The sequence below is a fragment of the Culex quinquefasciatus genome, chromosome 3 (genome assembly GCF_015732765.1).
Source record: "Culex quinquefasciatus strain JHB chromosome 3, VPISU_Cqui_1.0_pri_paternal, whole genome shotgun sequence".
Taxonomy (NCBI): domain Eukaryota; kingdom Metazoa; phylum Arthropoda; class Insecta; order Diptera; family Culicidae; genus Culex; species Culex quinquefasciatus.
Genome location: NC_051863.1, coordinates 113250906 through 113277759, shown reverse-complemented (window position 1 = coordinate 113277759; position 26854 = coordinate 113250906). Strand labels below are relative to the sequence as shown.

Genomic DNA, 26854 nt, shown 5'->3' with positions numbered 1-26854 from the left:
ACTTACTTTTCAGGAATATTTTTTGGATTGTTTTGTCTTCTAGACAGTTGTTGGGCTTGGCAATCCAAACAACTTTGACAGTAACTCTAAAATTGCATCTTGCAAACTACGCTTTTTGCTACCAAATTTTAAAAAAGCATCTCAGCAAACCATCAAAAATCAGTTTTTTGCAATTCCGTCGTGAAACTACTTACTTTTCCTGTCATTCTTTAACGACGAAATAGCCTACTTTTCTGTACCAAAAATAACAGAATCGAATAGCAACACTTTTCAAAATAAATGCTGAAAAGTTCTACTTTTCAGCACTCAAATGGGTGCTGAAAAGTTGAACTTTTCAGCACTTGTTTTGAAAAGTAACACTTTTCAACATTTTTTTGATTTAAACGATTTATTGACAAAATACATGAAAATTTGACATAAAATTTCACTCAGTGTGTGTTTTTTTGGAATTGCAAAAAATGTTGTATGGAACTCGTTGCAAAACTTGATTTTTTCAGCACTCTTCGTATTAATCCAACTCGGTGAACCTCGTTGGATAAATGTACAACTCGTGCTTAAAAAATCCTCTTTTTGCAACTTGTTACATAAACTACTATTATGAACGTAGCAATTCATTGTTAAGTTTTAAATTTCCGGGTGCTTTGAGATCTTTTAAAAACATACATTTTCGATTTTTACAAAGTCAATATGGACTTAAGGGGTGACATACATGTAGATCGGCAAAAATGTCGGAGGTTGGTATAAATACATATTTAAACATTTTTAAATCTGTTTTAGGGTATCAAAATATACATTTTCATCTTTATACAATACAAATTCGGAAAAAATGGTTGTATCATTGCAGAGATATAGCTATTTGAGGTTAGCAGTTTCAAAAAATGGGTGCCACGATATCTCAACACTGCTTTGACCAAATCGGCTCAAAATTTTGGTGAAGACTCATTAAAGCAATACCGTGTGCATGACGAATGCCGACTTTCAAAAAGTTCATTTTAAAAAAGATAAAAATATTTTTGTGAGCTTTAGATTTTTGTATTTTTTTAAAAAAGCTAAATGTAAAACATGGGCTTCGTCATGCACCCTCGAGAAATCGTGGCACCCGTAAATTAACTCGGCGTTTAGAGGAAAACGCTCAGAAAGTTTGACAGCTTGCTGAAAGCCCACTTTGTGCATGGCAAAAATGTAAGCCTAAATCGTCTCTTACTCAGTTTAATCATGAATTATCTTCATGAAACTTTCAGGAGTGATTGAAAATCATTTTTAAGTGAATTCATAAATTTTCTGTGCTATAATTTCTTTGTGGATTCCTACATGTATGTAACCCCTTAAATTTCAAAAGTTACAGTAATTTTAATGTAAAAAAAAATGCAATTTTAAACAAAAATATTTCGAAAGAGCGCAGGTAGAATTTAAAGCGCCTAGTTGCATTCGAAAAGGGAGTTTCTAGTATTACAAACGCTGAAAAAATCTTCATTAGAAAATGATTAATTGTTAAGGTGAAAGTGTATGTGACCATCAGTAAGCTGAGAAAAACGCGACTCCGGCTTCTCAGAATTTGCCCACTCCAACTCTGGGTCCAAAAAAAGAAAAACAACTCCACCAACTCGGACATCATAACTCTACATAAAAGTTTGAACTATTTCAGTCAATTTCCCATGACTTTTCCGCCATCATGACGTTTCCCCGCCAAGTTCAATGCCTTCGAAGCACACTTTTCGTGAATTGCTCGTCGCTCAACTATTGAGGCGTTAAGTTTTATGGGCTGCCGCCTTCACCTGAAAATATCCTTCATTTACATAACGAGCAGCCCACACCAACCTAATCGATCCGCGATGGTTTTAACCGATAGGACAAAACCCCATTCACCTTCACAAGCAGACGGCAGTTGACTTTGGAGGAAGGACATAAAAATGAAGAAACTAATTTCCCATACAATCTGTCACACTCCATTAGACTGAGAGGTGCCATTATTTTATTTTTTGTTGGTGGCAAAAGAGAAGTAAAAACCCTTAATTGTTTTTTATTGGTAGAAATCCCAAAACACATGAGTCGTCATAAAATACTACAGTAAAACACCGATTGTTTTACAATTATTGTAGTGATTCGAAAGAGTTGATCACACAAAGCCCCTAATTCGAAAAAGATAACATCAACTTTTATTTGCTTTGGATATCGTATGGTTAGTAAAGGGTTTATGTCAAATCAAAGTTGTCAAACCACAAGAGTCTTATTGTGTCAGTCGATTTAAAAAAATTGCTGGAACTAGGACGTTTTCCACAACACTTTTTTTTGTTCCACAAAGCAAGGCTACAATTTTGCGAAGAGCTTTATGGAAAAATCATTACAATGCGATAGTTTGCGCACTATTCAACTGGAAAGAAAAAAGATTGTGAGTTTTGTGCCGTGGCTTGGTGTTTGTTTAGTTCGAGTATTGTTGTATTCTGGGCTGGTGGTTGTCGTGTAGATGTATAGCATGGTGTGATAGAGAAATAATGGGAGCTCTCTAGAAGCTGTAGTTGTGGAAGAAAAGTGAAGCAAAAAAAAAAAAACGTGAGAAACAAAAAGAGAACGAAAATTGCGAAAAAGTAGTAGTAAAGTGTGCGGTCTAAAAATCTGAAATGAGCGAAACAAAACCAAGTGGATAAGAATAGAGCAAAAAATAAAACATGGTAAAATAACCGTCAGTCAGAACGCTGGAAGACAGAAGTTTGATGGCGGAATAATTGCAGCTCATGGTTCGTTACTAACACTGACTGATTACACCTCTATTTTACTAGTTGGGATGTTGTGACGCATCCAACTCGACACACTACACGAAGGGTAACAAATTATTAGTATAAAACACAGTATAATAACTCCCCATACAATCGAACGTGCAAGTGTGTTTAGAATTTGATTTCAAGTGGTTTGAAGGTAGCATACACACATACAGCGTGCTGAAGATACGCGAGTCAGTTGAGTCAACAGCAGTTGAAAAAATAATAAAAACAAGTCCCAGACGGTGGTGATCAGATATCGAAGATGTACTTGATTGGTTGTGTAATGTGAGCTGCTGTTGCGCTGTAAAACTAATATTGTGAACCTGTGTGCCAGGATGATTTGTTGAACTTTGAATTCGGCGATGGTTTACTAAGCTGCTGCTGGAATGTTTTCGCTTGTGTAAATAATGTTGGTTCGATGCTGGTTAGCTGGTTGAAAAGTTACAAGGAGTGTAGCTATCAACACAAATTTGAGGTTAGTAATTTTATTTTTACTTTTTTATGTTTATCTGATTTGAACGTATACAGAATACCTATCCATAATCACGTTTTGGACATTTTGAAATGGGAACAATAAATCATTTTTTTCTGCAATTCCGTTACTTTTTTATGTCATTCTCGAATAACGAAACGGTATACTTTTCATTTTCAAAATAACAGTACTGAAAAGAACTTTTTGCAATTCCGTTGGGAAATACATACTTTCCTTGTCATTTCCGAACGGCAAAAGTCCCACCTTTCTCTATCAAAATAACTGTATCAAAAAGTAAAACTGTTAATTTTTTTTTTAATTTGAATGGTGAATTGACAAGACACATGGAACTTTGACTGGACTGCAAAAAAAGTTGCAAAACTTGATGATTTCAGCACTCGTCGTATTTATCCATCTCGATGTTGGATAAATGTACGACTCGTGCTGAAAATCTCTTCGTTTTGCAACTTATTGCATAAACTACTATTTAAGCATCCATTTGAGTGTTGTAAAGTTAAACTTTTCAGCACGAATAGAAATACTTTTCGATCCTATTTGGAGTTTGACACTAATACTGACGGGAAACAACTGAACAACTATCAAACGGAGAAAATGCATGTTTTACTAAAAAACGATTCAAAGGGGGTTCTCGAAGTTGCAAAAAATGTGTTGACAAAAGTCAGAAAAAATGTGTAATTTTTCATCTACAAATTTGTAAATTTTCAATTTATTCGTTGTAATGCCTCTCTTTCAGTCTAAATTAAGGTAATATTACATCATTAACTCTTGAATCTTACCTCTGTTATATTAAAACTTCCTATTTTACACCTCTATTTGTTGTAGATGAGTAATTCTCTAGATATTCACATAATTTTTATCGAGATATTTTATTTTGTATTTTATGCATCGGATGAAATTTTGCTTTTTCAAAAAAGCCATTTGGAGGGCTGCTCATACAAAATAGGCATGTGAATGTTCGAAAATCTATATCTATATTTTTTGATAGATTTGGTGTCTTCGACAAAGTTGAACAGGAATTCTCAGAAATGTACCTATTTGCATGTATACCACTCCAAGTTGAATTCTCAAAAGCTGTAATTTTGAATTTTTAAATTTTTCAATAAAATTTAGAATACTAAAAATGAATCTTTTGCGCAAGAGTTTAGATTGATTTTCACACGTAATTTCATTTTTCGAAATTATTTGATATGTTTTATGGGATTTAAAAATGCATCTTTTGTGCTAATTTGGGTCATGAAAATTCTGGTAATGGAGATATAATTTTTGAAATTTTTTTTTTTCGAAAAAAATATAAAGTATTGTCAAATAATTTATAAATATTCATTGCTAAATGCAAAATTTAATTTACAATCAAAAATTAATTGTACCGTTTTCAAGTTTTAGGCATTTTAAGGCGAATTTTTCGAAAATATGATTAGCACTTAACAAAAAAGGTTTCAAAAAATACCTAAAATTGTAAAATGTATAAATGCCAAAAAAAATAATTTTGACATTTTTTTTTAATAATTGCTCAAATTAATGAATGGAATGCAGTTATTTAATATTTCTAAACGGAATTTTATAGTAAAATTACTCCTTTATAAGCCCTCTTAATGGTAAAAGCAGATTCTGTAGGTATAAAATTTTAAAGGACATTTAAAAAGGGGTATATGGAAGCGTTGCACAGTGAGCGAAATGGAACCCAAATCGGACTTAATTGAACGCGGCTGGTGCCCTGGTATGAAAAATAATGTTTCTTTTGTAAAAAAATCCGAGGAATCGATTGGTGATGGTTTTATCTACCGCACGAAACGGCAAAGGGTCCATTTTGCCCCAATTACCCATTTTTTACATTTTTTCTTGAAAATCGGTCTGTATTTAGAGCGAAGGCTTTATGCGGCCATTCAAAATGCACTTAACTTATGTGAAAATGTCGCAGGAATCCAGTAAAAATAACCATCACCAATTGATTCCCCGGATTTTTTTACATAAGAAACAGTATTTTTCATACCAGGGAACCTGCCGCGTTCAATTAAGTCCGATTTTGGGTTCCATTTTGCCCACTGTGCGTTGTCCCGTCACGAAAAATTACAATTGTTTAGTTTGCAATGGTTCGTGAAATCGGATTTGCATCATATTTTGGATTCTCTTTGTATTCAAAAAACCCTTTAAAATGCTTCTAAGAAATCGAAAATTGCTCAAAAGGAACCAGAGTTACGATTGACGCAATTTACCGTTGTCCCGTCACGCCAATTTTTTGGTCAAAAAAGGTTCTCGTGTCCAGAAGCAAATCGTGTAACAAGTCAGTTTTTGATCCATCTAGACAACATCGACCAACCTGAATCCGAATTGGCCTGGTTGGTTGGTTTTCCTGGTTTTCCTGAGTCTCAAAGGGAAGCGAGATATTCAAGATGGCGTCTAAGATGGCGGCTGAATGGAAAACCATCATAAAAGGGGTTTTAGGTTCAATCAACTCGTCAAATTTAACTTATTTGGGATCGCTGAACTCGAATACGACCTCTTGAATACTTCAAAGTATTCAGGTAATGTTAAATTCAAGATGCCGGCCAAGATGGTGAAACTAGAATATTTTTAATTTTCATATTTTTAATTCAATCTTCAGTAGCTTTGCGGGAAGTGAAAATTAAGAAAAAATCAATCTTAAAACTCGATTAGATCTTGGAAACGGTGCACTTAATCAAAATTACAATTTCAATAAAGAAATCAATTTTGCGTCCAAATATATTTTTTTATAAATTTTTGAGCGTTTTGTTCAAAACAAAATAAAAATCACTTTTTTAAAAAAAATCATAACATGGCTTAAACATATTGTTCGAAATGCACGTTGAGCTGTGACAAATGCCACTTTTGGTGCACTAATACATATTAAACAATATTTAAATAAAAAAATTAAAAGTTGGTTTACATCGAGTTTTGAAAAAATAAATTGATGTAAAATACGGATGTTTTTCCATGTACCAATTTTTCTGATGTCCTCATCACAACATATAACTTTGCCGAAGACACCATATTGATCACAAAATAATTTGTAGATGTGCAGATTTTCGAATATTTGCATAGCACTTTTGTATTTGAGAGAAACCAATGGAACCTCTAAATCGACCACATTGCTCCACCCGAAACGAACTAATCCAATTGTACCTATATCCTGTCCAGTCATTTATACCTCATTTTAAGTCTGTTTAACTGCACATTTCCGAAGCCCCTCGGGGCTTCCCAATTTCTTCAGGAGCGTTTAAGCGCTTCGAGCTGGCACCGCCAGCCGGTCGCGCACTCCCGCAAGAGGAGCTTCTTGTGAATAATTCATATGGTTTTTAATAACATCGCCACATGACTGGCAACTGGCCTGCCTTCAAGCCCCAGACAGTGCAGTGATGAGCGTCTTCCCGTTTGACGTAGGGGTACCTTACTACTTTTACCCCAAATTTACCGCGGTGAACCGAAGCAATTGTTTACGGTTGTGGCCATCCAAAAGAGAAAAAAAAGCTTGTCCTCTGGAATTGTGCCACCCTTGGTATTGACACCCTCAACTGCTCAATGATTAATTTTACCCTTTTATCAAACATTTTATAATTTTTGAAAACGAACTCTTCCCGATAAAAAAAATAATATAAAAAATATTGATTAAGACAATAAAAATTGAGCACTTGAAGGTTAATAAACCATCGGACACACTCTTAAGTTCCTCGCAAAAATTCTCAAATTTCCAAGTTGTTCTTTCTGTTTTGTCCACAAACGTCGGACCTTCCTTCCCCTACGTATTTTACGGATGTTCTTTCTTTGTTGGGTAAACATGTGCCTGACTGACGGACCAAATGTGACCAAAGCAAGTAAAGCAAGCAACGACAACGACGACGGCGAAGAGTGCGGATGTGCGAGAGAGGAATTAAGAAATTACCAGCCATTAGTCACCTGCTGAACAACCGAAAAGAGAAAACTTGAGAATAGTGCCAGGCAATACAGCGCGTTTTTTTGGGTGTTATGTTTTGATCGTACTTTCGTTAAGGGAAAAAGGTGCATAAGAAATGAGTTCTTTAATGCGTTCTTCGTTACCCTCTTTGACTAAACATAATCCAATTTGAATTATTTGATCCTCATTGACACTATAAGTTATAATTAGAAAATTTTAACGATTTCCAAAAAAAAAAAAATCAAAGTTTGCATTTCGGTGAATCCAATCAAAACAATGACGAACATTCAACCGAAAAAACTAAACTAAAGTTCAATCGAACGTGAGAAGCGCTCGAAAACTTTCGGCAAACAATTTCCCAAGCTATCAAACTTTTCGTGCCTCGAGAGCTTTCCCAACAACTGCAGCAACAGCGATACTAAGCTGGGTGGAAGAATCAACAGAAAAAAATCGCTCCACAGCTCTATTGTCTGCATACATCCCGATCGATTTCACGCGAGTTTAAAAAAAAAATACATCACTCAAACCGCCAATCCAAACTGCTAGCTGGTTGTCAAAACTGGACGATCGATCGACCAAACCGTCGTGTGGTGGAAGGAACAATTTGTGGCAGCCTGTCCCCGAGGTAGTGGGTGATTGTGGCCTTGAATTTTCACTTATTCATCGGAATTCGGGTTTCTTTTTCGTGCACTTTAGACTCGAAAATTGCATGCATAAATGTGACATGAGTGAAATACGGGTGATTTGCAGGGACAAATGTAAAACTAGGTATAATATTCCCCGGTGGTTGATCACTTTTGCGTTTGACATTATTTTTTAGTTTGTACCCCGTTGGTTGGTCAAAGTCAAACTAAAAAGTGACGAACTGTCACTTTTTACACGGTGCTCCCGCACATTATCAAAACATACGTTTGGTAGCGTATGTGAACTCTGTGTAAAAGGGGTGTCAAACTAAAAAATGACCCCGTTTGTTTGACAACAGTTGGTGTCAAACCATCGGAGTTGAGTGTACTTTAAGTGTCCCTGTAGGCCATCAATACGGCAACTTTTTGACGTATCGACGTCGCCGTGCTATCTTGTCGCACCCGCTTTTTCGACGTTCCGAGAAAAACGCATTTTAATGTTTGACCTTGAATAAACAAAAACGAAAGCACGCAAGGTAAACAAAAACAAACACGTTTTGTTTGGCTGACCATTTTTTGCATTGTCCCGAAGTTTGGTTGAAGTTGGTTGCAGGAGTCCCGAGTTATAATTACAAATGTTTACGGTAGTCTAACTTGTACGTGCGTCAAACGCGTTCTGACCTGAAATCCCTTTGGCCAGGTGTCGCACTTATATCAATTTTCAGGAAGTGACAAGATAGCACGACAAGATTGAAACTTGTTTCATATGAAAAGTGACAAAAATGCACGGAGTGTTTTTGGTTTTTATTGAATATTTCAGGAATGAAATCGAATTTTGGGGATCTGTGAAGGGGCATTGTAAGCTGCAGAAAATGGCGTTCTTAACTCAATTTGGCCCAAAATACACGTGCGACAAGTTAGCACGGCGGTGACGATATGAGCAATTCTCCACCAAAACCGGAAATTGGTGTTTTTTTTGCATAGGCTCAAATTTGTTCAGACCTGTGTTATTGGTTCACCCATACAAGGCTCCGCACAATTTTGGCAGCTGTTAATTCAAAAAATGATACGAAAATCTGTAACTTTTGAATGAATTTCCTGATCGGCAATGTTGTAGGTTTTTGCAGATTTTTTAATTAATTGTTTTTTTTTTCGCAAGAAATCAATTTCCCAAAATCCATATTTTTTTTTCTTTTTAATCATTTTTGATGTGGGTTATTTTCCGCCAACTCACACAGCCGTTGCCCCGACCCCAATTCGATTTGCTTGAAACTTTGTCCTTAGGGGTCATTTTTGTCCCTGATCTCGAATCCGAGGTCCGTTTTTTGATATTTCGTTACGGAGGGGCGGTAAAAAAATTTAAATTGTATTTTTTATTTTCTTATTTTCAACATTAAATTCGAGTTCTGTGAACCTATTTTTGTCAAATTAGAGTTGTTGATTGCCTTTGAGCATTTCAAATATCGTCAGTGGGGGTGACATTGGGTCTGGGGTGAGATTGGGTCAATCTGATTTTTTACGGATTTTACCATTTCTCAGGTTCTTCTCAATGAAACTGAATTCTGTTAACCCTCTACAACCCAACCCCGCCTTTAGACGGGCTTCAATTTAAAAAATCGCCAAAAATCCATTTTTCAACCAATTTTGGACCTTTAAAATGCATTGGAAAGAAGAACCCTTAAAATTTTAGAAAATTTATGGGTTGCATGTTTTACTTGTTTTCTGTGACTTTGGCAATGTTTTGAAAACTGTTATTTTTTTAGGGGTCAACTTTGGCTGTGTTTTTAACTAACATTTCCTAAATTTCAAGTAAAAAGAAGTATGCAGTAATTTTTCTAGTGTCCCAGACTATGCCTCTACGCATTTTTAAACAATTTAAATGATAATGGTGCCATTTCTTAGCAGAAAATGTGAACAACACGCAAAAAAAAAAGAAAAAGTGACTGTAAAAACATGAAAAAATTAGATAGGCAAAATGTAATGATAGGAGGTGGTAGAATAGGCCAAATACTACCAAAAACAAACATAAACTAAACAAAATAAATGCAAATTAAAAAACCAAAAATTAAACAAGAAAAACATAAAACAAGACAAGTAAAGTTTTTCGTAGAACACGGGAAAAATAAAAATTTCCGAAAAAAAAATTTGGGCAGTAGAGGGTTAAAAGGGTTGTGTAGGGGACACCTTGATGACTTCGCTGAAAAAATCTCGTTCCTAGAACAAATCCTTTATTTGGCAGCTGTCTAAAGTAAGGGTACGTTTTTGGCCAAAATTGACCTCTCAAAAAATCATTTTTCTAATATTTTTGTTAGAATTGCTCGAAATATACCCAAATGTTAAAAATCTCCACTTCAAACATTGTAGCATGTCAATACGATTCCCTAGAACAAGAAACACTGTTGGATGACTTGTTTTTACCATATCGTTGTATTTGAGCATCATTTTAGTTTCATTTGACTTAATGTCACCCCCTCAAAGGGGTGAGATTGGGTCAATTGCCAAACTATTGGCATTTAAGGTAGTGTTCATCAAAATCCACCATATTTTGGGAAGATGTTAGTAAACTATCTAAGAACAAATCTACGTTGAATGATTTTCGATGTTATTTAAATTGTTTTTATTATTAAGAAATTACGAGAGGTGTATCGTTTTTTGACCCATAGTCACCCCCACTGACGGTACATTTTCTCAGTCTATCAACACCGCCATTTATACCGCCATCTTGGATTTAAAAATCCTAAATCACTATAGAGCATGTTTGAGGTCATATTCGAGCGCAACAATTAAAAACAACGCAACTAAAAAAAATAATATTTTTTTGTGATTCGATTATCCGAAATGACATTTTTCCGAGGCCTTCGAATAACCGAGATTGGACTTCATGCCCCTTTGAACAACTTTTTGATTAAAACGATCGAATTGAATTAAACATGAAAAAATAGAATATGTTTTTCATACACAGAAAAAAATCAATTCTCGTAATCGTGAATTAAGTGCATGACTGTGAGAACTACGAAGGAATTTATTCATGCACCCAACTGGCAGTCGCATGATTGTGATGCATGGCGGCATGAAAGTATATCAGAATCTGCATGAAATCTGTCCTCATGCATTTTTTGCGATATAGGAGTATGACATTTTTGCCCGTTACCGACAATTATCGACATTACCGACGGCTTTTTGGTTGTATTTCACAAAAAATACACTTACCAGAACGAGGATTGAACCACCAACTTCTTGGTTATTGACCCGACATGCTACCACCGCGCCATGGACGCTTGATGAAAAGTGAGTGAAAGAGCACCAACATATGCTTCTCTTTGGAGTTTTGCTCGGGGACGGGCCAGCTTTATATGTGTTGGTGAGAACTGCAGATCGCTGAAATTTTTACACGCGGGCAAAAATGATCTACGGGCTTGCTGCAAAAAATGTTATAAAATATGACATTTTCTGCAGCAAATCCAATGTTGCAGATTTTGAGATATATTTTTCCTTTGGGTGTGAATATGGTGCATGTGCACTATAAACGTGAATATATTCCTTCGTGGTAGATTCGAAAAGTACATTAAATTTCCTTTAAAATGATGGTTCTAAAATTTTAACAGTTAAGTAATGGAAAATGGAAGAATTTTCAAAACTTTTTATATGTTTTTTCGATGCAAAATACGTTTTTTTCGAAATTTGGAGTACGCCATCGAATCGGGCGTCCAATTTTACATAAAGTCCCTCTGAAACAAAAATTCCATCGCATCACCTTTTCAGGCTGCAAATGATTGAAAAACATGTCTTTTTTCGCATGTTCAAAACAGAAAGGGATTTTACCGCCCCTTCGTCACGAGATATCAAAAAACGAACACAGAAAAAATGTGAATTTACTTGGCACGGAAGAGATGAATCACAAGTAAACTCAGTTGATGTAAACTTGAGATTTGACGTAAACGGTTGAATCATGTTTTACGTATAATTTGTTGCAAATTTACATCAAATTGCATTTAAATTTAAATGTTTAACGACGTGCTAAAGTGTCACATCTTAAATGCTGGACAAAGATTACAGATAATATTCTAGCTTTTGATCACTTTACTGCTGAGCTTAGAGTAGTACTATAGCTCATTACTTGCGATGAACATTATTCACATTTCACAGAATTAATTGTTTTGTTTTGTTTTCGAGTCTAAATCCCACCTGTTAAAACAAAACACACGCCACTAAGCCGCTCAGCTGAGTTACATGTCATCCAGCGAATCGGAAATAACCCTACTCTCACAACCACTAAAGCCAGTTCCAAGTCAGTACCCGGTACTGAAGTGCGTCGTCGTCGTCGTCGTTTACCTACACGCCACAAGTAAAACATTTATCTTTAATTAATTTCTCACGGGAAGGTCGTATCGCCGGGCAGAGTGATGCTATTTCTGCTACTCTAAAGTGCTTCCCAGATCGGAAATTCAATTTCTACTACACGACGTCACACACACAGGTGGATTGAGTGCACTCGGGGTTTATATTTTATTGTATCCGTTTGCAAACGTGTGCCCGGAAGTTGGCTTCCAACAGCTCGATCTATTTTTGCAGGGCTTTCAGAAGAATCTGCGATGTGACACGTGCGTGCGTGTGGTTGTGTTTGACATGATGGAGCAATTTGTGTAACTCTAATGCAAGCAGGGTTGAAAACAAGCGTTACTACTATTCCCAATGTAATCACGATTAGATTGTTGATTTATTTCCTGTTTGGGATGCCCTTGGAGTTGAGGCGAGATTCATTTCAACTGTAATATTGGCAAATTATAGTACAAAAAAAGTTTGACGATCTGCGCTTCTCTCAATCTATCACTTGGGTGTACGACGCTTAATGTTGTTTACCAACAGTTGGTCTATCCGCATAGAAAGTGCTGCTCCAAAGGAGCACAAAAAATCCCCATTGTTAAATGGGACAGCAGCAATGTTACCATACAAATTTACACGATCGTAACACGTCCATTTCACCGCGTTTTCTCTGCGTGTTGATCGATCTTGTAAGACGATACATCTTCGATCCACTCTCACTTGCAGCTATAGACGGAGTACTGGTCCAGACCATACCTGGTCATTCACATCCTATGGAGCGTACCCAAGCGCCATCAAGCGCGGGCAAGTCGCACGAGGGGCTAAACATAAACGGCACAGAATACTGACCCACATACTCACTTTTCATACGCCAACTAATGGTTGACTTAGGCCGGCCTTCCTCCCTCTTCCTCTGGATAAAAACCAATTGAATGGCGCATTTGTAGCGCTCTCTGACTCTGATGCGATTGTTCATTTGTACACCTCCCCACCAGCTACCCCTGTTTGAAAAATGTCGCACGTCGTACGAGTTGTCGCACGGTTTTGATTTTACCGTTTCGATATCGATTGGTCGAAAGGACGACAAACGTACGCCAAACACTCGACATGCCCGACATTGTTTTTTCCATCGATTTTCTTTCAATTCGACGTCACGATTTTCGTCGACGCAAACAGTTGATCTTGTTCCGTGTCTTGTTCGGACTTGATTGCAACCGAATCGAACCAGCTGTCGTTCCTTTTGGGATTTGGTTTACGAGCTTCGAAGATTTTGGACGATTTTCGACGGATAATAGGTAAGTTTAGTTCTAGATTGTGATATTTTTGTTGCCGAAATGTTCCGGCCGGGGTGCGCGAGTGACCGAATCAAAGTGTCTTCTATTCCAGATTTCGGTCTTCGTGGCGGAAGACGAGATGGGAAGGTACCGGTTTGCGATCGAGGTAGCGGTTGGTGTTTTACTTTCCGCGGGAGGTTGGGGCACATACCTGATGAAACTGGTGAGTCATGTTTTAGAAACGAAGTGTGTGTTTGTGTGAAATTGTATTAAATTCAAAACCTCAAAACATCAAAATTGTTATCTAATCCACGTTTTTACCCAATAATTCCAAACCACAGAAAAATCTAAATTACCAGAATTTAAAAAATCTTAAACACTAAAACTGTAAAATTCTAAAGTTTTTCATTCTCAATTTTAAAACTCTAGTATTTCAGAATTATAGAATGCAAGAATTCGAAGAGTAAAAATTTCTTTAAATTCATGGAATAGTGTTCAATTTAATTCAATTCTGTTTTATTTGTAAATAATCAAGTTACAGTGAGATCATTTCGGTTCACAACAGAGTTTTGGTGTTCCTTTCAGCTGTGTTTTACATCGTAATTCAATCGAAAAATTATTACTTCATGGAATTGTGTAAATTTTTAATATTCTTAAATTATAGAATCTAATAATTCATAAAATTTTCGAAATCTTAAAGTTCTCTAAACATTTCCCTTTAAAAATCTGAAAATCTAAAATATTTAAATTTTGCAATTGAAAAAAAAACCCTCAAATACTGAAATTCTTTAATTCTAAAATACTTTAATTGTTAAATTTTAACATTATTAAAATTCTTATATTCCCAAAATACTTGAAATAAAAACAAAATCCAAAAATTCTAAAAATTATGAGTTTGAAATTCAAAAAATTCAAAAATAGAATAACAATCAAATTTTTTTATAGCTTTATATTTTGAATTTCTAAAATTTTAAAAATTCGAAAAACTCTATTAATTATAAAATTAGCAATTTCAAAAGTCTAAAAATTCTAGAATCCTAAAAATTGTAAGACTTCTTAAAACTCCAGAAATCTTTGAATAACTCTAAGAACTATTAACTTTTGCAGTATTTTAAGGTTTATACAATGTTAATTTTTTTGAAATTTGGTCTGTCAAATATTAAGAATTTTAAATTACGTGAACTGTATTGGATGATTTATGTATTTCAGAATTTTAAGGTTTAAGAATTTTAGAACTTAAGAATTTTAGAATTTTATAATTTTAGAATTTAAGAATTTAAGAATTTAAGAATTTAAGAATTTAAGAATTTAAGAATTTAAGAATTTAAGAATTTAAGAATTTAAGAATTTAAGAATTTAAGAATTTAAGAATTTAAGAATTTAAGAATTTAAGAATTTAAGAATTTAAGAATTTAAGAATTTAAGAATTTAAGAATTTAAGAATTTAAGAATTTAAGAATTTAAGAATTTAAGAATTTAAGAATTTAAGAATTTAAGAATTTAAGAATTTAAGAATTTAAGAATTTAAGTATTTAAGTATTTAAGAATTTAAGAATTTAAGAATTTAAGAATTTAAGAATTAAAGAATTAAAGAATTAAAGAATTAAAGAATTAAAGAATTTTAGAATTTTAGAATTTTAGAATTTTAGAATTTTAGAATTTTAGAATTTTAGAATTTTAGAATTTTAGAATTAAAGAATTTAAGAATTTAAGAATTTAAGAATTTAAGAATTTTAGAATTTTAGAATTTTAGAATTTTAGAATTTTAGAATTTTAGAATTTTAGAATTTTAGAATTTTAGAATTTTAGAATTTTAGAATTTTAGAATTTTAGAATTTTAGAATTTTAGAATTTTAGAATTTTAGAATTTTAGAATTTTAGAATTTTAGAATTTTAGAATTTTAGAATTTTAGAATTTTAGAATTTTAGAATTTTAGAATTTTAGAATTTTAGAATTTTAGAATTTTAGAATTTTAGAATTTTAGAATTTTAGAATTTTAGAATTTTAGAATTTTAGAATTTTAGAATTTTAGAATTTTAGAATTTTAGAATTTTAGAATTTTAGAATTTTAGAATTTTAGAATTTTAGAATTTTAGAATTTTAGAATTTTAGAATTTTAGAATTTTAGAATTTTAGAATTTAGAATTTTAGAATTTTAGAATTTTAGAATTTTAGAATTTTAGAATTTTAGAATTTTAGAATTTTAGAATTTTAGAATTTTAGAATTTTAGAATTTTAGAATTTTAGAATTTTAGAATTTTAGAATTTTAGAATTTTAGAATTTTAGAATTTTTGAATTTTTGATTTTTTGAATTTTAGAATTTTAGAATTTTGAAATTTTAGAATTTTAGAATTTCAGAATTTTGAAATTTTTGATTAGATTATTTTTATTACATTTTTTATGTTTTGAATTTCAAAAAAATTGAAATCTTGAAATTCAAGCATAAGAACATTAATTTTTTTAGCATTTTTAAATTTCTTAAAATTTTCAAACACGTTTTATGCATTTTAAAATTTTAAGATACATTCATTATTATTTTTTTATAGATGTTTAAACTTTTAAAAAGTCATGCAATTTTTATTTTTCGAGGATTTTTTTTGAAATTTAGTATCTTGAAATTTTCATGTTATTATTATTCAAATCTGAATTTTATTTATAAATGCTTGCCAATTTATGATTGACGCATCTTTTTTTCAGGCAACAAACGTATTCCAATCAGATCCTGCCGTCCACGTGTGGTCCCGCGTTGCATCCGTAGAACCCACGGAAGCAGCCACGTTGTTTCGTACGCATACTCCACAAACCCACATTGTCTCGTCCTCCGGTGGCCATCAATTCGACGATCAATTCGTCGGAGATCCAAGATTGTCTTCGCATCCCTGTACAACTTTGATCAGCTCGTCGGGGATCAAAAGTCCAGCACCAAAATGCTGCCAGGAGAACACCAATCCAAGCCCGAAGCTGCGGTCAAGGAAAATCAAGGAATTTTGAGAAGAATCTGCGATCCGAAAGTTTAATTGAGTGAAAAAACTAATATTATTGTGGAATTTTGTGCGTCTGAATAAAAAAAATAAAAAAAAACAAAACCACATGTTTTTAACTGCAACATAACCTAAAAATTAGAATTGACAGCACACGACAATGGCACGACATCCTAAATAACAAAACCGTGCGACGTCGGTCGAATGTCGTACGACAATGTCGTACAATTTCGATTATCTATCGCACGACAAATACGACATTTTGGTGCAAAAACGTATGACATTTGCGCGACAGTCGCACGACATTGTCGTGCGACGTCGTACGAATGCACGGACGACAAACGACGGACGTCCGACGGACTTTTCAGTCAGGGTACCTCTTCCGACTCGACTGTGGCGGCGGCTTTGCGTGTGCAAAGTCAACCCGTCGTTGTAATGGAGCCAGCAGGGCAGTCAATAAAATTGTAGTAATTACAGATCGGTTGGTGGAGGATGAGAGAGAGAGAGAGAGAGATGCAGGGGATGGAAAATGCAAATAAATCAGCAATTTAACATCCATCGGCTGGAACTGACGTGCTGCCTGGTTGGGTTGGCTAGGTGAGTGTGTTTTAACCGATATTAGTCCGATCGGATCGAGTTCACCGTGTCAGAGAGAGCAAGAGAGCTGGAGGTAGATCCAGGGTTGGAAATAAAAAAAGATGATTGGCCGAAAATGGTCGCTCATGATGGGGAGAGATTGGTGATTTATGCTGGAAAGTTTGAAACATTCAAGAGTTCTTCAATGAGTTGATCAACTATGATCGAAAAACTCAGAACCTGCGAGTGCCGACGTATTTTTTGACAATTTGCCTTCTTTGTTTGTTTGCCTGCACAGAATCGTCGCCTCATAATTTATTGAGGGCTCAAAGCCAAAATCGAAAGAATAATGCTATCAACTCACACCATCATAATAAATGTGTTCATTCGAAAACTGAAAGAATAAATCTTTGTTTGCTCAACTCATACATCGACATGTGACCACTCTTAAGTCACCAAGCTGTGGTGGCTGAGGTAGTTAAGTCATTCGATTAGTCTGTCAAAGATCCGTGGTGCGATTCCCGTAGCTGCCACTTTTTGTTTTTTTTTTGTTTTGACGGATGAATGAACCTCGAGGGAATAATTCTCTCTCACCCATCTTGAGCTGTGTTCTCTGTGTCCGTGAATGGTACCACTATTCTCTCGAATCAATGTCATTATTCTCTCGGACGAGCGCTGCCCAGTTTTGGGTGTGCATTTGTTTGCAGAAACGTCAGCCTGCATACATTTTACTTTCTTTGCGAGTTTGCCGCAAGTAAAGTTTGTGAGTTAGGCAAACTGTCAAACACGGAAAAGTGCGAGATTGTTTCTTTGTTTATCAAAATCTAATACCTCCAGTGAGTTAATGAGAGAGAAATGAGTGAGAGAGTGAGTGTGTGAGTGAGTGTTTGGATTAGTAAGTGAGTGAGTGAGTAGCTTAGTGAGTGAGTGATTGATTGATTGAGTTACTGAAGGACATATTAGAGTACGGCAAACAAACAAACAAACTCGCGACCAAACAATTTTTTTGACAGTTTTGCTTTGTTTGCGTGTTTTCCGCGAAAAAGTTTGTCAAACACGAAAAAGTGCGAGATTGTTTTTTTGTTTGTTACAGTCTAATATGTAATGATCTGAGTCGCATGGAAATTAAAGGCTTCTTTGGAATTATTAATTTCTTGGTCATCAGGCCTGAAAGGGTTAAAGCAACAATGCAAGTACTGTTAACTTTTTTTTTTAATTTTGACAAAGTACAAAAGCCATTTCGAAGTACAGTCCTGACTTGATTATTCTAAGCCTCGATTATCCGAAGTTCGATTATCCAAAAGTTTGTAAGGGACTTCGGATATTCGCAACAATTTTTATCTTATTTTTTGAATTTCTTACTTTTAAACATCATATTCGACCTAAAATTAAGATTTTTTGTTTTACCCTAAGCAAAGGGCAACGCGATTTTTTTATTTTTTATGCTGAGCAATTCTTTGAGATTTCGGTCATTTTTTTTTTTGCATTTTTTTTAATCCGGCTGAAACTTTTTTGGTGCCTTTGGTATGCCGAAATAAGCCATTTTGCCGAAATAAGCCATAAGTTTCCATATAATCCATACAAATGTGGCAGCTTTCTTTACAAAAACGATGAATGAAAATTCAAAAATCTGTATCTTTTGAAGGATTTTTTTGATTAACACAAAGCTGTAGGTATGGATAAGGACTACACGGAAAAAATGATACACGGTAAATATTTTTTGGTGAATTTTATTTTCACTTTTTGTCACTAAAACCTGATTCGCAAAAAAAAAAAATATTTTCTCATATGTTTTAGGAGACATAAAATGTCAACTTTTCAGAAATTTATAGAATGAGCAAAAAATCTTTAACCGAGTTATGAATTTTTGAATCAATACTGACTTCATTTTTGGATGTAAATCGAATTTGCTATCAAAAAGTAATTCAGTTAAATTTTGATAAAATGCACCATTTTCAAGATATAGCCATTTTAGGTAATTTTTTTGAAAATAGTCGGAGTTATAGATTTTTAAAGATTAATGAACATTTTTGCCCACTCCTGAAAAAAATATTTTTGAAAAACTGAGAAAATTCTCTATATTTTGCTTGTTTGAGCTTTGTTAATACGACCTTTAGATTGCTGAGATATTGCCATGCAAAGATTTAAAAACCGAAAAATTTATGTTTTCTAAGTCTCACCCAAACAATCCACTATTTGCTAATGTCGATATCTCAGCAACTAATGGTCCGATTTACAATGTTAAATAATGAAATATTCGTGAAATTTCATTCCGATATCTCGAGAATAATATTTTCATTTTTTTTTAGGTCAAGACTATCATTTCAAAAGGGACAAACATTCAATATTACGCCCTTTTGAAATGTAAGTATTGATTTACAAAAAATATTGTTTTCGACAAGATCGGAAAATTTTACGTGAGAAATTTTCAGCACGAGTCGTACATTCATCCAACGAGATTTACCGAGTTGGATAAACACGGCGGGTGCTGAAAAAATCAAGTTTTGCAACGAGTTGCTTACAACATTTTTTACAATTCCGAAAAACGCTTTTTGAGTGGAATTTTATGTCAAACATTCATGTGTTAAGTAAATTGGAAAAAATGTTACTTTTCGATACAAGTTCAACTTTTTAGCACCGATTTCAGTGCTGAAAAGAAGGACTTTTCAGCATTGGTATTAAAAGGTATTGATTTTCACATCTGTAATTTCTGGTAGTAAGAAGGACAAGAAAAGTTGACAGTTTCACAGAGGGATTGCAAAATAGTAGTTTATGTAACAAGTTGCAAAAAGAGGATTTTTTCAGCACGAGTCGTACATTTATCCAACGAGGTTCACCGAGTTGGATAAATACGAAGAGTGCTGAAAAAATCAAGTTTTGCAACGAGTTCCATACAACATTTTTTGCAATTCCGAAAAACACCCATTGAGTGAAATTTTAAGTCAAATTTTCATGTATTTTGTCAATAAAATCAAAAAAATGTTGAAAAGTGTTACTTTTCGAAACAAGAGCTAAAAAGTTCAACTTTTCAGCACCCATTTCAGTGCTGAAAAGTAGAACTTTTCAGCATTTATTTTGAAAAGTGTTGCTATTCGATTCTGTTATTTTTGATACAGAAACGTAGGCTATTTCGTCGTTCAAGAATGACAGGAAAAGTAAGTAGTTTCACGACGGAATTGCAAAAATGTTTTTTTGCAATATTTCATTTTCTAAATCACTTTAGCCTAGTTCGGGCGTCATACTTTTACTCAACATTCAAAAATAATACAGGAAAAAAAACTTTTTGTGGTTTGATTATCTGAAGTAAAAATTTTCCAATACTTTCTGATCATCGAGTCCTGAAAACCATTCGAAATATTTAATCTTTAGTTAAATTGGAACGCTTTAGACTCAAGATGGCTGAAATCAAATCTATCACAAATCTTTATAATGTTCAAACTTTCTAGCAGAATCATACCTTCTTTTTGACCTACAGCCAAAAAACGCTTCACCAATCGAAAATCGATGCACAATCGGTGCCAATTTCGGATGGTTTTATAGTGCATTGTACTATTGAACGACCGTGACTCCAAATTCTATCAGGTTCGCGACCGCCAAACAAACACACCCACAGAGTCACACAAACTTCAATATATCGTCACGAATCGTTTTTGTGGGGGGGCATACAATCCCGACCGCATAACCTATTTCAAATATCGTGCTGGTCGAACACCAGTGTAGTAGGAAGCAGCTGAGTCGTCATCATTCGCGATATTCCGCTGAGCTTTCAAATTTCAATCACGATGAGCGGGGCTGCAAAAAATAACCATGTTCTAGTGCAAGGTCGTAAAATGGAGATACACTATCGCAGAACACAAGCTTTAATTGCTTTTGGGTCATTTTATTTAATTTTTTCGTGATCTATCTACTATCGATATTGTATTAATATTTGTTTTTGTCTGCTCTACAACTTTGTAGAACATTGTTACACTCTAACCCTGCAAAGTTAGAAAAAACACGTAATTTTAAAATGAAAATTTTTATTCTAATCTAATCTAATCTAATCTAATCGAACATAAGCGCAGCCAGTCCGAAGAAAGCATCCTGGAAGAACTTGTGGTAAGATTACGCCTCAAGTCCTTTCTTGTCAATATTAATGATTACTGTACAACCGAGTTACCCCGAAAATGTATAGCAAAAATTAATGCGGCCAGGCCTACTGCGTTGCATTAACCGCAGAGACAGATTCTGTGAACGGATCACATTTCACAGAATCATCAGGGGAGGAAGGATGCGTGGACATACCGTACCAAACGCTCCGAATCAGTTGTGGTGTGGTTTGTAAGTGTAAATTTGGCAAATAATAATATTTAGGGGCAGGGGGAGGGGGGAGGAGGAGGAAATGAGGATAGGAGAAAGGGAAGGTGGGAAAGGGATAATATGAATATATCATTTGATCAATAGAATATTTTTATAAAATAAGGGAATAAAATCGTCTATCAAATAATGATAGATAAAATGGATAGATCTCACCAAATCAAGATTCAACACTTCCAGCAGGGTTGAACTTATCATCAAATGCCACTTGAATTGTAATTCTTCTAAGACTTCTAGACTTGAACAGGACTACAGTAAAGTAGCGGGCAGCAACAATCAAGGTTTCGGTTCTTCCAGCAGCGATCCGTGCAGCAAAGGCATACGACGCTGGAAGTTGGTACTGATCACCACACGATAAATTTAGTCTGCTACTGCTGGCCGGATTCGTAGATTGGAACAGGAACATGATAACCACTTCATAAAGTGCTCCAGCTGTTGCTGATCCTGCCTTCTTATTTGAGTAGTCGTCACCCCCATGAAGAGCATCACGCCAACGAGAAGTTGAAATCAGGGTTTTGAAATTCCACTGACACTACCTCAACCGCTACCACAATTAACATTATAAAAAAAAATGAAAAACTTTATTCTAAATGAAAAAATGTCCCTTCTGAGCTATTTTAGATTCGAAAAGTACATTAAATTTCCCATAAAATGACATGTCTCACGATTTTAGACAGTTAAGTATTGGGAAATGGCAATGATTTTAAAACCATTTTTTAACTTTTTTTTGATGAAAAATACGTTTTTTCGGAATTCGGAATGAGTAGGTACGCCACCAAATCGGGCGTCTAATTTTACACAAAAGTCCCTTTGACACCAAATTTCTGTCTCTTCACGGTTGCGAGCTACAAATCACTGAAAAACGTGTCTCAGTAAAAAACCAGAAAAATGAAAGGGGTCCGCCTCACCGTCATGAGATATCGGAAAATGGACCTCGGATTCGTGATCAGGGACCAAAATTACCCCTTAGAGCAAAGTTTCACGAAAATCGAAGAGAGGTCGGAGTAACTTTTTCCGATTTCGTGTGAGTTGGTGGAGAATTACCCATTTAATTTGTTTGATTTAAGGTGTGATTTTAGTAACTGATTTCGAAATCATTTGTTTTGTCTTTTTAAACTAAAGATTAATCTGAATGTATTTTTATTTCAACTTAGGTTCTTGCCCAGCCTTGTGGTTTCAAAGCACGTTTATGAGTAGAAACAAAATAAAACTTCTTAAAATTAACAAAAATAATCCAAAAGATAAGATTTCTTTCTATCCTTACTTATCGTATACCCAAACGACTCGTTCGTACCAATCTATTTCGATTCATGGATAACATTGCACAACCTTTAACCTTTGCAAGAAAATAAAAAGAGCCATTCAAAAAGGATTCCCTGCAACAAGCGGATGCTGCTACCTTTTACTCTTTCTCAAGTTCTGAGAACCTCAACAAACAGAATTGCCTCGCCAAAAACGCTATCAGCTTTTCAATTTCCGTCCCTGGAAATGCCTCCACTGACTGACTGACTGCCGCCATCTGCCTGACTCCTCAAAATTGGCTCATAGATATCTACGCAGCGCAAAAAGGTGTTCAGTGGATCTGGTGGATGGCCTAGTCTGGGTAAAGTGTTGGGCCAAAATTTCACCAGGTATTTTCTCGCAATCCCTTTCCAATTCCCATTCGACCTAGAGAGAGAACACGAGAGCAGATGATGATGGTGATGAGGTGCGTGGGCGAGGCCATGATTGGTGAGTGGCATTGGCCAGGGTTTTGCCGGGAATCCTCTCGGGAACTATTTATAGATCAGTGTGTTGGATTATGTGAACGCTATTTTGGGATATGAATCCAGCACGTGAGATATTGTTTATATTGCTAAATCATAATTAGCTTTGATGAACAACGGTCAGGGGTTAATGATTTGTTAGAGGAGTGCCATTTCAATATCTTCAAGTTTTGTAGCATGACTTGCGTTGTGGTATTTTTAAACTCGGTGCGGTGAACAACTCGTCTAACACTCTAATTTACGTCAAGCTCCGCAATAACAAACCAACAATTGAAGTCATTGTACGAAACCAACATTCGGTAGCTGCTTCACCATCATCTCCTGTTTCGAAGCCAAAGACCGAACAATTTGGCTCGTCTCAACTTACTTCTAATTGAGTACCGGATAATCTTCTTCTTCATAACGAGTACATACACCCTGCTCTACCGGTACGAGCTTTATGTGTTCATTGTGCCTGACTAACAGAAAGAAAAAAAAACTCTGTATACTTTCCATCGACCCCACAAGCTGAAGATCGGCGTTCTAGCAAACCAATCCACTCCAGGCCCAATCGAATAAATTAAAACTAATTAATCACCAACCGCGGCCTAGACGCCTGAGCTTAATGACCAACCAGAGTCGCCTCTCCTGAACCGTAAACCTGGCAAAAAGGCTATCAATTCCGTTGGAAAAACGACTTTTCTGGAGCTTCCCTTTAGAGCTGCGGTTTCAGCAGACATTTGACGAGGTTGCCACGAGCCTGCTCATGGTTTACCAGGGAACAAGCAGAAGGTCAACGTGGTTTTAATTTCACTTTGCTTGTGGTCACCGTTCGACACTTGGCAGACTTCCTCGAGAAGTCATCGAGCAACGAGAGAGAGAGGGAGAGGACGTTCTAACCTGCAAAACAGAGTTAGTGGAACAAGATGATGGAACGTGCCTGCCCTGGCAAAAGTGGTTTACTTACAGGCTTCACTGCAAAAATGTGAGTTTGTAGTGTGTGATGTCAACAGCTCGGTTTACCTCCTTAGGGCAATGTGCAATGAGAGTGATTGTTGCAAGATGCACGTCTGAAGCGGAAATATTTGTAAATAAATATCTTGAAAGGTGGTCAGTAAGAGGATTCTTTTCTGGAAATGTTTGTAGTAAAAAGCATAATTAACAATTCGTCGCCATCGTGCTAACTTGTCGTACGTGCATTTTGGGCCAAATTGAGTTAAGAACGCCATTTTGTGCAGCTCACAATGCCTCACCTTTTGACCTTCACAGATCCCCAAAATTCGATTTCAATCCTGGGATATTCAACAAAAACCGAAAAAACTCCGTGCATTTTTGTCACTTTACATATGAAAGTAGTTTCAATCTTGTCGTGCTATCTTGTCACTCCATGAAAATTGATGTATGTGCGACAAAAGGCCAAAGGGATTTCAGGGCAGGAAAGTCAGGATGCGTTTGTCGCACGTACAAGCTAGACTACCGTAAACATTTGTAATTATAACTCGGGACTCCAGCAACCAACTTCAACCAAACTTTGGGACAATGCACAGAATGGTGAGCCAAACAAAACGTGTTTGTTATTGTTTACATTGCGTGCTCTCGTTTTTGAATATTCAAGGTCAAACATTAAAACGCGTTTTTCTCGGAACGTCAAAATGGCGGGTGCGACAAGATAGCACGACGACGTCGAATTGTTGAACTATTTATTCGGTTTTCCAAGGGTAATTCAGAGTAATACAAAGTAGCCCAAGACTGATCAAAGCTAATTATACAATCGATAATAATGCTCTTTAATAAGTAATTCTTTCCGCTTGTCTAATAGTTTCCCTTTAAAAAACAAAAAAATAATAATTACAAGCCAAGGTTTCAACATTTGAAAGAAAAAGTGTTTTAAAATGCATTTTACACGCGTCCAGTTGCTCTCCAATCGTTAGTTTTGAAAATATCGAGGTATCGACGGAAATTTTCCTTTCGCGAAAATTTTTGTCGTACTGTACATTAGTATTTAACGAAAGTTTAAAATGTTTTCAAAAGATTTCAAACATGCTTAATATGATTATGAACGCAGGAAAATTCACTGGTTTTCATTTGATAAAACTTTAATTTTCATTAAAATTTTTGTTTTCTGAAAAAATAATGACATAAACTTGATTTTTTTTTGCAACGGCCTAATTAAAAGGAAACAAAACAGGAAATTTTTGTCAGGATCAAACAACATTTTTTTCAAAATACCGTTATCAGGTATTTATCCAATTTCTTATGTCAAAAATAAAACTTTTAAAACTTTCTCATTTCTCGAATACTTAGGCTGAAAAAACTGAACTGATGTTAAATGCATGCAAAAGTGCTTTAATTTTTTCATTAAATTGTTAAATATATAGTAGCGTGGTTCACGTTTCTATGAAAAAGACAAAAGTTGTTATTTTGTCTTGCATCAACCGGAATTTCGTTCTTTTATGTCCCCAGAAGCACTCCTGAAAATTTGAGCCCATTTGGTAAGGTCTAGGAGCTCCAGTTTTAATTTGAAATTTATATGGGATTTTGATTTATTTTCCATGGTAAACTATCTTTTTTTACATTGCATTAGGATTTTTTTTATAAATCGATTAAATGACTTGATTCTTATAGTAAGAGATAGGTTTTGAACTGGGGAATAACTTTGTGGAACATACCAACATGCTAGGAAGTGACCCTTTAAAGATACAGATACTTTTAGATGATGGCTTTTGAAGGGGCCAGCCACCATCTAAAAGTATCTGTATCTTTAAAGGGTCACTTCCTAGCATGTTGGTATGTTCCACAAAGTTATTCCCCAGTTCAAAACCTATCTCTTACTATAAGAATCAAGTCATTTAATCGATTTATAAAAAAAATCCTAATGCAATGTAAAAAAAGATAGTTTACCATGGAAAATAAATCAAAATCCCATATAAATTTCAAATTAAAACTGGAGCTCCTAGACCTTACCAAATGGGCTCAAATTTTCAGGAGTGCTTCTGGGGACATAAAAGAACGAAATTCCGGTTGATGCAAGACAAAATAACAACTTTTGTCTTTTTCATAGAAACGTGAACCACGCTAATATATAGTTTGTAATTAATTTATTTTTTTACTGAATTCGAATTTTAATTGAAAAATATTGTTCTAAATTAGGGGTGTACAAAGTTTTTGGCAGGCGGCCCACATTTTGAGCATACAGAGGCTTGTGGGTGAAGTTTGGAAAATTGAGAGTTTTTCAATTATGAATTATGATATTAGATAAATTCTACAATAATAATAAAAATTTCTAACATTCATACGTTTTTTTTGTATTTCAAATGTATGTAGGAAACTTCTATTAGGCCGTTGCAAATAAATAAAAAAAAAATGAATTTACGAGCCATGGTTTCAACATTTGAATGAAAAAAGTGTCATACACCTGTCCAGTTGTTTTGCAATCTTTAGTTTCCAAAAACCTAAAAAAAAAGTTTCTGTGGTGCTGTTCATTGGAATTTCATAAAAAATCATTTTTTTTAATCCAACCCAAACATGCAAAATATGATTATCAATGCCATTGCTTGAAAAGGGATCCATCACTGAACGGGACTGCTCGATATTAGATAGAACTTTTTGTCAGCGATCATTTCTCAAAACGATATTTGATTGCTGACACACAACGTCTATCATGACCGTCATTGCTTGGCGACGGTCGATGAACGCAAACACGAAGACGAAACGAACGAAAAATGAGCACCACTCAAGAAGCCGCCCGAACGAGAGAACGTGCTCTTTCTCTTTCTCTCGTTTTTGTCTCTTTCTTCGTAGTGTATGCTGCG

The 26854-nt window shown here is 35.0% G+C and overlaps 2 protein-coding genes across 3 annotated transcripts in view; both read left to right on the top strand.

Moving 5' to 3' along the window:
- Window positions 1-26854, top strand: part of LOC6042855 (sodium- and chloride-dependent neutral and basic amino acid transporter B(0+)) — a 223388-nt gene that overhangs the window by 4783 nt on the left and 191751 nt on the right.
- LOC119768609 lies at window positions 13289-16422 on the top strand. 2 transcript variants are annotated; one of them, XM_038258751.1, is made up of 3 exons: window positions 13289-13403; window positions 13495-13605; window positions 16082-16422. In XM_038258751.1, exons 2-3 carry the CDS (start codon window positions 13522-13524, stop codon window positions 16373-16375), a joined length of 378 nt encoding a protein of 125 aa, XP_038114679.1. In that variant the 5' UTR covers window positions 13289-13403; window positions 13495-13521; the 3' UTR covers window positions 16376-16422. The 2 variants fall into 2 exon arrangements, with proteins under 2 accessions (XP_038114679.1, XP_038114680.1); XM_038258752.1 differs by having other exon boundaries at window positions 13480-13605.